This window comes from Canis lupus, chromosome 5 (genome assembly GCF_003254725.2).
Source record: "Canis lupus dingo isolate Sandy chromosome 5, ASM325472v2, whole genome shotgun sequence".
In the NCBI taxonomy this organism is placed as follows: Eukaryota; Metazoa; Chordata; class Mammalia; order Carnivora; family Canidae; genus Canis; species Canis lupus.
In genome coordinates, this window is record NC_064247.1 from 55,305,773 (window position 1) to 55,318,236 (window position 12,464).

At 38.1% G+C, this 12,464-nt stretch overlaps 1 protein-coding gene across 3 annotated transcripts in view; it reads left to right on the forward strand.

The window, feature by feature from the left end:
- NDC1 (NDC1 transmembrane nucleoporin) overlaps nt 1-12,464 on the forward strand; it is a 46,923-nt gene that overhangs the window by 24,631 nt on the left and 9,828 nt on the right. For all 3 annotated transcript variants that reach the window (XM_025427680.3, XM_025427679.3, XM_035716186.2), the window contains exons 12-16: nt 1,584-1,829; nt 1,943-2,058; nt 5,351-5,401; nt 7,137-7,200; nt 8,000-8,100. In XM_025427680.3, coding sequence (XP_025283465.1) covers nt 1,584-1,829; nt 1,943-2,058; nt 5,351-5,401; nt 7,137-7,200; nt 8,000-8,100 — 578 coding nt within the window. The remainder of the gene's footprint in view (nt 1-1,583; nt 1,830-1,942; nt 2,059-5,350; nt 5,402-7,136; nt 7,201-7,999; nt 8,101-12,464) is intronic.

Below are 12,464 nucleotides of genomic sequence, written 5' to 3' on the forward strand. Positions count from 1 at the left end.
GGGTACAGCAAGCATCATTACTTTGGTGGGGGTCATAGAGCAAAAGCAAAGAATTTTTCATTACAAATGAAAAATGATTTAGGTAAGACCATGAATGTCATATTTTAAAAGATTCTAGAGTGTTTCAGTTGTACTCAGCATTCGAATTAGCATTTATTTTATTCAACAAATGCTTATTGATTGTTTACTATATATTAAGCAGTGTGCTGGAAGTCAGAGAGTCAAAGATGAAAAAACACTTTGGAACTGACCTTTTGGTGGGAGGCACACAAATAATGACAAGACAATGTATCTGCTAAAAGGAAGTCTGTCACAATGAAGTCCAAATGGGAAGGATGATGATTGATAATGAAGGGAGGCCTTGTATGTACACAATGGAGTTTGCATTTTATAGGGAGAGGGTGCCTTTAGAGGATTTTAAATAGGCCAGTTCTATCACATTAGCATGTTAGATCATTGTAGCTCTGGGTTGAGGGAGTCATGGGTCTGACCAAGTAGGAATTATTCTTTATTTTATTTTATTTATTTTATTTTATTTTATTTTATTTTTTAAAGAATGTTTCTTTTTTTTTTATTTTTTAATTTTTATTTACTTATGATAGTCAGAGAGAGAGAGAGAGAGAGAGAGAGAGAGAGAGAGGCAGAGACACAGGCAGAGGGAGAAGCAGGCTCCATGCACCGGGAGCCTGACGTGGGATTCGATCCCGGGCCCCCAGGATCACGCCCTGGGCCAAAGGCAGGCGCTAAACCGCTGCGCCACCCAGGGATCCCTATTCATTATTTTAAATGGTTGTCACATCCCATCATTTAGTCAAAATTTGTTTCTAGTTTTGCAGAACTTAAAAAACTTCAGTCTTAATTTTTAAATTGATTCTTCAAATATTTCTAGCTGTCACTAACCTTAAAAAGTCATTAATAAAAGTTTGCCACTTTAAATGTTTGATCTTTTATGGTGGTTTTATTAAGAATACTAATGTAACTTATTTGTCTTTATGCCTTGTACTGAAGTGGCCAGAAAAATATTCCTTAGCTTTTATACAACAGTCTATAAATTGGTGATTGTAAGATAATTTTTGAAGGTGTTTACAGGTCATATTTGTAGATGATCCTGGGCAAATTCATCTATGGTGTGACTTTTGTTAACTTGGAAAAATTCTGTGGAAAATGGATAAATGTGGACCCTTTATCAGTACATTTTCACAGTGCAGATTTAGTCAAAGTAACACCTGTAGTAGGCCCTTGCAGTAACACTGGACTGACTCCAGTGCAGTAATTGAAGTTGTTGCCATTTGAAAATAGAATATAAATTGAAAGGTTTGTTCAACACAGCTTATATTTAGAGAAACTGACCTTGAAGGTGAAGATACTCTCTGGATGGGAGAAGACAAGAGAGGCTGACCAGTCTGACGAGAGAAAATGTGTAACGCTATGCAACTGATCTCTGAACTTGTAAAAGCTGGATGTGGAGAATGTAAACCTAAAAAGAAACAGCCCAAGCCTTGGGTAGATGAATTAAACCAAAAACTGAGATGTGTAAAATTTGTTCAGGTTGCCTCTTCAGTGCTGGATCTGTTCTTTTACAGAAGAAACTACTTTTCAGACCCCGAAATCTAGCCAGATGACTCGGCCTCCAGTGCCACCATTAGTTAAGACGTCATTGTTTTCCTCAAAATTATCTACACCTGATGTTGCAAGTCCCCTCGGAACCCCATTTGGCTCTAGTGTGGTGAATCGGATGGCTGGAATTTTTGATGTAAATACCTGCTATGGGTCCCCTCAGAGTTCTCAGCTAGTCAGAAGAGGGCCAAGATTGTGGACTTCTGCTTCTGGTAAGGGGACTGTTTTCGAAAATTTGAAAGGTCATAGTTGCAGAGACTCAGATATCCTGAGTTTTCACCATCTTGGTTTTTTTGTTTGTTTGTTTTTGTTTTTTTTTATTTAGATCAGCAGATGACTGAATTTTCTAATCCTTCTCCATCTACCTCCATTAGTGCTGAGGGTAAGACAGCGAGACAACCCAGTATGATTTGCTCATGGATTCAGAATAAACGTGAACAGGTAGGATGATATAATCATAGGATGTATGTTTGAGCACATTTCTCATTGAGCGCATCAAGGATCTCACATGAATAAGCCATCAGGTATAAATAAGACTTCTTTTTTTCATGCTTCCTGTATTAAATTGACTCATATGAAATTGCTGGCATTTGACTGGTTTTGAATATATAAATTGAAATTTCATGTGACTTAACCTAATATGATACTTTGATCTGTGAATTCTTTCATTTAAGAAATATTAACTGAGTTCTTTCTGTACGCAGACTGTGGTTTTTTTGGTTTTGTTTTGTTTTTTTTTTTAAATTTATTTATTTATGATAGTCACAGAGAGAGAGAGAGGCAGAGAGGCAGAGACACAGGCAGAGGGAGAAGCAGGCTCCATGCACCGGGAGCCTGACGTGGGATTCAATCCCGGGTCTCCAGGATCGCGCCCTGGGCCAAAAGCAGGCGCTAAACCGCTGCGCCACCCAGGGATCCCCTTTTTTTGTTTTTTTTAAAGGATTTTATTTATTCTTGAGAGACACACAGAGAGAGAAAGGCACAGACACAGGCAGAGGGAGAAGCAGGCTCCATTCCATGCAGGGAGCCTGACGTGGGACTCGATTCCCCGTTTCCTGGACCACACCCTGGGCTGAAGGCGGCGCTAAACTGCTGAGCCACCCCCGGGCTGACCCAGACTGGTTTTAGGCACCGGGAAAACAGCAAACAAAAGCCCCTGAATATGTACATTCCAGCAAGGGAAAATAGACAAGCAAATGTCTTAAACTGTATCTCTTTGGATAAAAACATACTATGAATTTTAAGACTTATTTTGTGTACTGTTAAGAAAAAAGTTGCCCATTAAACCATGACATGCTGTGGACTAAGTACATCCCAATATGTTTAATTCAAAATATGAAAAATGGATGTTTTCAAAGGGAAAAAAACTTGATGTCTTAAGTGCTGCATAGAAAAATGGGCAGCCCGGGTGGCTCAGCGGTTTAGCGCTGCCTTCAGCCCAGGGTGTGATCCTGGAGACCCGGGATTGAGTCCCACATCGGGCTCCCTGCATGGAGCCTGTTTCTCCCTCTGCCTGTGTCTCTGCCTCTCTCTCTGTGTGTGTCTCTCATGAATAAATAAATAAAACCTTAAAAAAAAAAGGCTCATTGATTAGGGGACACTTGATTAGAAACCTGAAGGGAAGGTGGGGAACAGCAAGATACAGAGGTCTTTAGGTGGGAGTGTGCTTAGTTTGTGTGAGAAATAACATGGACACTAGCAGGTGGTGATGAAGTCAGAGAGGTAGCAGGCACCCAGAGCTCATCAGGCGCATTAGCTACTATGAAGACTGACATTTTCTCTGAGTGAGTTGGAAAGCCACAGGGTGATTTTGTCCACAAGAATGACATGATGTAACCTTACATTTTGAAAGTGCTGCTTTAGCTGTTGTGCTGAGATTAGATTCTCAGGGGTCAGGAGTAGAGGCAGAGAGACAGTTGTAAAGCTGTCGAAGTAATATAGTGGGAGATGATCGTATCAGTGACCAGAGTGATTATGGTAGAGGCTGTAAGATGTGATCAAGGTCTGGATGTATTTTGAAAGTAGGTGTAAATAGGATTTGCTTATGATCTGGTTGTGGTGTAAAAGAGAGTGCAATGTTGACCTCAAACCAAGTTTTTGGTTTGAGGATCTGAAATACAGTTGCAGTTAGCTGATGATTCAGGGAGAGGAGATTTGGTAGAAGTAATGTAGGGAAATCTTGAATTCAGTTTATGTCCATTTTGAGATGCTTATTAGACAACCAATTGAAAATACCAAGTAAGAACTGAGACATATATCCAGAGCATAGGGGAAAGTTCTGGGCTAGAAATAGAAATTTAGAAGTCCTTAGAATACAGACAGTATTTAAAGCCATGAGACTCCATGAAAACTCTTTGGATGCAGAAGAAGAGAGATGCAGGAACGGGACCCTCTAGTGACTACAGGTCTGGGAGATGAGGAGGACTGGTAGAGGAGATCAAGTGGCTGTGGAGGTGAGAAGAGAACCGAGAAAAGAAGTGAATGGTGCCACGTGCTGCTGCTGGGTAGCCTGAGAGCCACACTAGGATGAACTGTTGTGCTAGAAATGTGGAGGTGGCTGAGTCCTTGTTGAGCTTCTGGGTAGGAGTGGATGGGATGAATGCTGATTGGATGGAGCCAGGAGAGATTGGGGGAAGAATTAGAAGGCACAAGAAAAGCTGAGTCTTTCAAGGAGCTTTGCTATAAGGGATGCAAAGAAATGGGATAATTAATAGCTAGAGGGAGTTGGGGAGTCATGGGAGAGTTTTATTTTATTTTATTTTTTTCTTTCTTAAAGATTTTATTTATTCATGAGAGACACACAGAGAGAGAGACAGACAGACAGAGACACAGGCAGAGGGAGAAGCAGGCTCCATGCAGGGAACCCAATGTGGGACTCGATTCTGGGACTCCAAGATCACGCCCTCTGCCAAAGGCAGGCGCCAAACGCTGAGCCACCCAGGGATCCTGGAGAGTTTTATTTTTTAAGATGAGAGGAGTAACAACATCTTTGCTGATGGGATGATTGATTAATAAAGATGAACTGTAGGCATTTCACAAACTTCGGGATCCCATTTGCCCAACATGCCCTAAGTACCACCATATCATGAATTCACTTTAAAGTCAGCTGGAACCGCCTGCAGCCCAGGGCGTGATCCTGGAGACCCTGGATCGAGTCCCACATCAGGCTCTCTGCGTGGAGCCTGCTTCTCCCTCTGCCTGTGTCTCTGCCTCTCTCTCTCTGTGTCTCTCTCATGAATAAATAAATAAAATCTTAAAAAAAAAAAAATCAGCTGGACTATGTAGCTTTCAGCTTAATACTAAGAAAATTGTTTCCCATGTAAATATCAATTGGCAGAAAATCATTTCAGGTCTTAAGTTTTTTTTTTTTTTGTAGAGAAAACACTCTTTTTTGGTATTAGGAGGTAAAGGGCAAGACAGTTGTAAGGAATTGAGTAAGAAAATATCACAAGAACCACTTTGAATTCCTTTTATTATAGGGCTCTAATTTGGGAGTTAGACACGTGTACATGGAAATGCAGTTCAGGTTAGATGGCCCATCCTGGTCATCTAGTTTATAATACAAAAGTATTTACTTATTTGGTTTAGTGTAAATATTGTTCTTTGTTCTTTATCTGTAAGATATGAAGTGTTTCATTTAATTTAGTGTCAGGAAGAACCTGGGAATGTGTTAACATACTTGAATAGAATTGAAAACTGTAAATGTGTTAATTCTTTCTTTTCTCCAACTCAGGTTAAGAATTTCTTATCAAAACGGGTGTTGATAATGTATTTTTTCAGTAAGGTAAGGATATATAGTTAGAGCACTGGGAAGGGGAGAAGAGGAAATAAAATAAGAAATGAAGTACCAGATTTGATTTGACTTCTAAATATTTAGCTCAATCCAAACAAGCCAAACAGCTTTGTATAGTGCTTGACTAAACCTCCTTGTGAGTAAGAGCTGCCCTAGACACCCATCTCATCTCATCTCAGTGACTTCCTAAGGCTTGACTCCAGTTTGGTCTCCTGAGTCTCTGGGCTCCAGGCAACTTTGTGCTCATAATACAACCCCTTCCTACAGAATGATCAAATCCATGGCGATCCTTCACGGCTAATTGTCCTGCTGTAATCTTTTGTGGCCAATTTGGTGTTCAGAAGAGAGATGACTGGATTAGGTTGCAGATGCTAAGTTTGTGTGGGATAAAAAGTTGTAATTCAGGCCACAAACTAAATGACATTCCAACTTGTGTGTCAGCTGCTCCAGCTGCCATAGGAAAATAACTGAACTGCAGAAGCTAAAAAATCATTCCTTTTTCACGGACTACAGCTGTTGTATGTTAATCCTTTGATGAGCAAAATCTTTGCCCATATGTAGGGAAAGAATTTTTGTTTTGTTTTAGTTATTTTAATCTAACTTCCTTCGTTCTGAAGATATTATATTATTAGCTGATACTGTACTCAAAGTGAATGGCTTGCTCTGGCATGCATTATTCATTTTTATTCTGTGGGAGGAGAGATCTGAATAAGAGTAACCTGATAGAACATAGGTACACAGAACAAAGAATCATTGCGAGTGCTTAAAACTTTTCTCACATTGGTGGCAGGGGTGATCCACCCAATTAGCTATGACCTTTACCAAAAAGAATCTACCTCTGGCTCTCCATTAGAGCTTTGTGAAAACTCTCACCCCCCTGAGAAAGGTGTCTTCTCTTCCACCAAGAGGAAGAGGGGTTGTCTGAAGTTTTACTTCAGAGGGTGGGAAGAGAACTCACCGTTGTGTCTTATGTACGCCATGTTCTTTTCTCTTAAGTTCCCTCATTTAATTCTAACAGCATTCCTGTGAGGTGTCTCTCTGTCCTCAGTTTACCCATAAGGAAACTTGAGACTCAGAGGGGTTAAGTAGTAGCCTAAGGGCACATACCCAGTAAGGGCAGAGCAGATGCTGAACAAGATCTTCTTTTTCTATGGAAGTGAACGGCCACCTTTGATTCTAATTTTGCAAGTGAATCTATTATATATTAAGGGTTATAGACCCTGCTATTTGGTATTGAGAAATGTAACATTGCTGATGTGCTTATTAGCAGGTTTCACTGGGTACATCACAAAGTCAGTATTTGTCTAAACAGGCCAATGGTTGCTCCCTACTATTCGACCTTAGTGTATTAAAGGTTGAATGGTGTTTCTTTGGAGTGGGACTGAGGGTACACAATTTAAGAGAAATAATATGTATTTAGGCAGTTCTGAGGTTTAAAAAAAAAAAGCATTGTAACCATTCTCTTAGGTGATCTCTATACTAATCTGAGGGTGGGTTGAGTATGTGTAACTCTTACTTTAAATGAGAAACAGAGATTTAGATATTGGGCAAAGGTCACACAAGTTGGTGGCAGAATGCTTTTTTGCAGTTAAATCATATAAGAATTTCTGATTTTAATTCTTGAGGCGGCTGTGAATTTTTTATTATTATAGGATACCTAGTTGATTAGATAAAATAACAGAGTTAATGCCCAGAGTAAGCTTAAGTGTTTTTGTTTTATTTGTAGCACCCAGAGGCCTCTATTCAGGCTGTTTTTTCAGATGCCCAAATGCATATTTGGGCATTAGAAGGTAAGCCATCTCAGTGAACTACAACTTTGATTTTCATTATCAGTTAAATACTGAAGTATATCCAAAAAAAAAAAAAAATACTGCCATATATCCATGAAATGTCGGTTCTGGGCTTTGATCTCAATCTTTGAATTTTTAGATACATTTTTAAATTTTTGTTTTGTATAGATCATTTTTCTTAAATATTTAGGTGTACTTTAACTTAGGCAGAAATTTCCCTTATATTTGAGCAAAGAAATTGAACTTGGGATTCTTGCCTTTTTCTACTTCAAAAAACTGTGATTAATGGATTGTTTTCAACTGTCAACTTAAGATGACATAACATTTTTAACATTTTAACATATTTAACTTAGCTTGAATATGAAAACTTAGTTGTTACAAAACTGAGTTCTTTCTTTTTTTTTTTTTATCATCCAGATCCTGACTTGTCAGTGCTTAGAATGATACTTCCTCAGAGAGCCCTTTCCTGACCCCCTATGAAAAGTGTCATTATAACTGTCACTCTGTTCCCTTATTGTTTTGTTTTCCTTCCTACCACTCATCACCACCAAACATAGTATTATTTAATAGCTTTTTTTCTGCTAGAATGCAGACTGTCATCTTATTCATGTCCCTATGTAGTCGAACACCTTTTTAGTTCCTATTAATAATCTTTTTCCCATTTTCCTATTATATTACCCCCTCCTCTATTTTAGGTTCTTTATATATTCAGGATATTAATTCTTTCTCAGTAGATGTATTGCAAATAGATTAGCATGATTTGTATTTCCTTTTAATTTTTTTTTTCTTTTCCCTTGAGGTTTGTCTCACTTAGTAGCAGCATCATTTACCGAAGATAGATTTGGAGTTGTCCAGACTACACTACCAGCTATTCTTAATACTTTATTGACGCTGCAAGAGGTAGGCAGTATTTGGGTTTGGGAGTAGAGGTCGTGTCTTTCCCTCCCTCCCAGATTTTTCAGTTTGTTTCTTATAGATCACATTTATTGCATAACAAAACATAGGTTAGATGTTAAAATGTGCTACTGTTCTCACCCTTAGGAAATTATAATCTAAGAGAGACCAGGAAGAGAAAACTTCTAATTCCTTTGTAAATAATAATTTTATAGAAACAGAAAAAGGAAGTTATTACACCTCTGGTATTAATCAGATTATTTAGGATTTTCGGATTCTCTTCATTGATATAAATTTGGATCTTTACGCAACTTGTAGACCTATAGTTGAATTATCCATGCAGATAAATGTTACCTATTGGCCAGAGGCTCAAGAAGGTAAAGCTGAGGTTAGTGGATACCTGTTTCCAGGTTGGGTGCATAGTTTTAAAGTAGCAGTTCTTTTTAATCCTAGATATAAGGACAGAAAAATAGAACCTATGTTTCTTGCTTTTGAATAGGCTGCCTTTCCTGACCTCATGTTGGATGGTGTGTTTTACACTGCCCTGTCATTTTAGTTGTAAGTCAGAGGAGAGCTAGGAACACTGAGTGCCAAAAACATTTCGGGGTGGGAGCTAGGCCGCACAGTAGGTTTTCTGGAGGAATGGTGTTGAAGTAGGTTTAAAGGAGAAGAGTTGGTGCATCTTTGGGTCTTGGGAAGCAATGTAAGACATGAAAAGAAAACAGGCTTCACTGCTCCTTTTTTCAACTCAATTTATTTTACCTCTTAGAAAGTCTTACCCATCAAAGCCAGTGATTTTTGTTTCTTTGCCTTTGAATTCTTTCTGTGCTCACTTTGTCATGTATGTTTTTTGAGACATGTGTACAAGTGAATAGTTTTTTATTTGTATTCTTTTCCCAGCTACCTTTCTCTAAGGAAATAATTTCTGAGCATTTCTTATGACGCGTAATAGTAGACTTATCTAACCACATAGTAGGATACCCAGGATTTGGGCATATCTTTGACACATACAGCATAGTTTGTCTTTTTTATCACGCTGGTAGTGTAGTTTAACAGTACAGTACTTTGTAGTCTCCAGAGCAATTTCTTCTTCTGTTTTTTTTTTTTTTTTTCAATTAGGAAAACTTATTTTTAAGTTTTCTATATATTAAGTTTCTGGGATTTTTTAAATTTTATTTTATTGAACTTTTAAAATTCAACTCTAATTAACATACAAGTGTTATGAGGTTTATAATATAATGATTCAACAATTTTATACATTGGTCAGTGCTCATATAATAAGTGTACTCTTAATTCCTTTCATCTATTTCACCCATCCCCCCACCAGCCTCCCTTCTGGTGACCACCAGTTTGTTCTCCACAGTTAAGAGTCTGGTTTTTTGTTTGCCTTTTTTTTTCTTTCTTTCTTTTGTTTTTTTTAAATCCAGCCTCACTCCTGTCAGAATGGCTAAAATAAAAAACACAAGAAGTAACCAGCGTTGGTGAGGATGTAGAGAAAAAGGGAGCCTCTTGCACTGTTGGTGGGAATAAAAACCGGTGCGACCACCGTGGGAAATAGTATGGAGATTCCTCAAAACATTAAAAGTAGAATAACCATATGATCCAGTAATTCCACTACCGGATGTTCACTCAAAGAAAATGAAAGCATAATTTGAAAAGATACATGCCCCCCTAATGTTTATTGTTGCATTATTTACAACAGCCAAGATACGGAACTAACCTAAGTGTCCATCTATAGATGAACAGATAAAGAAGATGTGGGGACACACATGTGTGCATACACACACACAAGCACACACACACACTGGGATATCACTTAGCCATTAAAAAGAATGAGATCTTGTCATTTGCAACAACATGGGTAGAACTGGAGAGTATTATGCTAAGTGAAATGTCAGAGAAGGAATAATACTATATGATTTCACTCATTTTTTCTGATCCTCATAACTATCTTGTGAAGAAAGTATGGATGGAGGTATTTAGGCCTATTTTACAGATGAGGGAGGGTTGGAAATGCGGTGGCTTACCTCAGGTCTCACACACAAGTCTCGCAGGTAGCAGAGCTGGGACTTGAGGGCATCAGCAGTATAGAACTGTGAGTTGGAAGGCTCAGAGACCCTTGACCTATATTCTTTTATAAGTCACAGTTCATTCTTTGTTCCTCTAGACTTCTGTGGTACTCTACCCAATGTTTGTGTAGTACTCTGAAAGAAATTATTTTTCTTTGATTTTTTTTTAACAACTCCATAAGGTTAGGATAAGGCCTATTGTACATGATTGTGTCTCCCTCGAAAAGGCTATATATATTGGTATGACTTACTCAAGATCATACTCAGTAAATGTTCAAGGCAGATTTAAAAACTAGGCTTTCAGACCCCAGGTCCTTTGCCTCTGTGAGGGCCTGGAGGGGTATGCATTTCTTAACCTTTTTCTAAGATAGAATGTCAGAAGGACCAAAGTGTGAGATCCAGAGTCAGTTCTTCCTGTGTCTAAATCCTAGCTCCTACTACTTCGTACCTGTGCAACCTTGGAAATGCATTTATAATATTTCATTGAATCTAGGATATCATTAATTAGAAGATATATCTCCATTTCAGAAATTATAAAATGGGGGGAAGTATGTTATATAACCAAATAGCAATCTCTAAACATATGCATCTGTATCTGGAAAATGGAGGGAGTGATAACAGTACTTACCACATAGGGACGTGAAGAATTAATGAGATTATCTCTGTAAAGCACTCAAGGTGCCTATCCCACACTGACTGCCCAGCAGATAATAAGCCTTTATTACTTTGTTATTATTACCATGTTGTATGACAGTATTTTTACAGTGTACAGGAGAAAAGGGTCTTTCAAGATGAAAAAAAAAATGTATTACTATCAATACTGTATGCACACTTGAGCACTGGGTGTATATTGAAGTGAGGAATCACTGAAATTCTACTCCAGAAACCAATATTGCACAGTATGTTAACTAACAAATTTAAATTTAAAAAAATACTGTAAGCAAGCGTTCCAGGAGATACAGTGTCAGACAGATGCCCAGTTCAAGTCCAGTAGTTCCTTAGTGATTAAGGGTAATTTATTAAACATCTTTGAGATCAGTGTTTTCATCTTTAAAATATAGTACCCTAAAGGGTTATGATGAGGATTAGAGATAAAATCTGTAAAAAGCCTAGAGTGGTGTCTGGCCAAGTTATCAATTGCCTGGCAATTACCAGTTACCATGCGCTAAGATACAGAATAAAAAAAGACAGAATTTACGGGTACAAATAATTAACTACAATTTTAATAAGTGCCCCAGTGCACAGAAATGCAGGATGATCAGGGAACATAAAAAAGGTATGCAATAAATAGTAGGTACTACGTACTATTATTATAAAAACATCTCATTAAATGCAAGGATTGTGATGTTAGCATGGTGGCTTTGTTAGCAAATTGTTGTATTATTTAAACAAGATAACATAAATAAAGCAGTTAACTCAGTTCCTGGCACACAATCAGTAAATTTATCTACCAGCATCATCTAATATTTTTATTATTTTGTAAGCTGTGGTTGCCTCCAGCAGCAATTTTGTTCCCCAGGAGACTTTCGTCAATGTCTGAAGACATTGTGATTGGCATAGATAGAGAGGAGGGCTACTGGCATCTGTTGTGTGGAGACCACAGATGCTGCTAAATGGCCTGTAATGCATCGGGCAGCCCCCACAACAGAGAATCACCTAGTCCAAAATGTCAGTAGTACTGAGTTTGAGAAACTCTGCTCTGTAGTCATGATTTCCATTAACAAATTCCATAACAAAGCTGTTATCCCTACCACTTGTTTGGGATTCTGGCTTTAGTGGAATAAACCTTTCTTTTAACTGGGTTTTAAGAGGATTCTTGAGACCAGGGACTTTGAAGGCTTTATACAGTAGACATTTGTTAATGACATGGGTACGTAAATATTCATGAGAGAGCAACTGGAGTTTTCTCTTCATTTGGCTTTTGTGCAAATACTGCTGCATATAAATACAAATGGGCCCAGGTGCCTATTTTCATAGGATAGCCCTTCTTCAGATTTCTATTAGGCTAAGGTAAGATCTTCTTGGAATTTTTAACTTTTCCTGAAGAGTGTGTTGTTAAGTGGTTATGCTGTACTCACTGCTTACCCTTTTCATTATTTGAGATAATTCTTCACTAAGTATTTGAGATCCCAGTTGTGTAATCTGAGTCTTCGCCAGGAAGCATATGTAGTACTCAAAGATACTTGTGTAATCTCACAGCTAATTAAGTATTTCAGTTCAACCATGGGGCACATCATCAAATATTACAAACTGGTGTATCTTAGATTTAAGTTACTCATGTACTACTTTCATAGTTTTTGC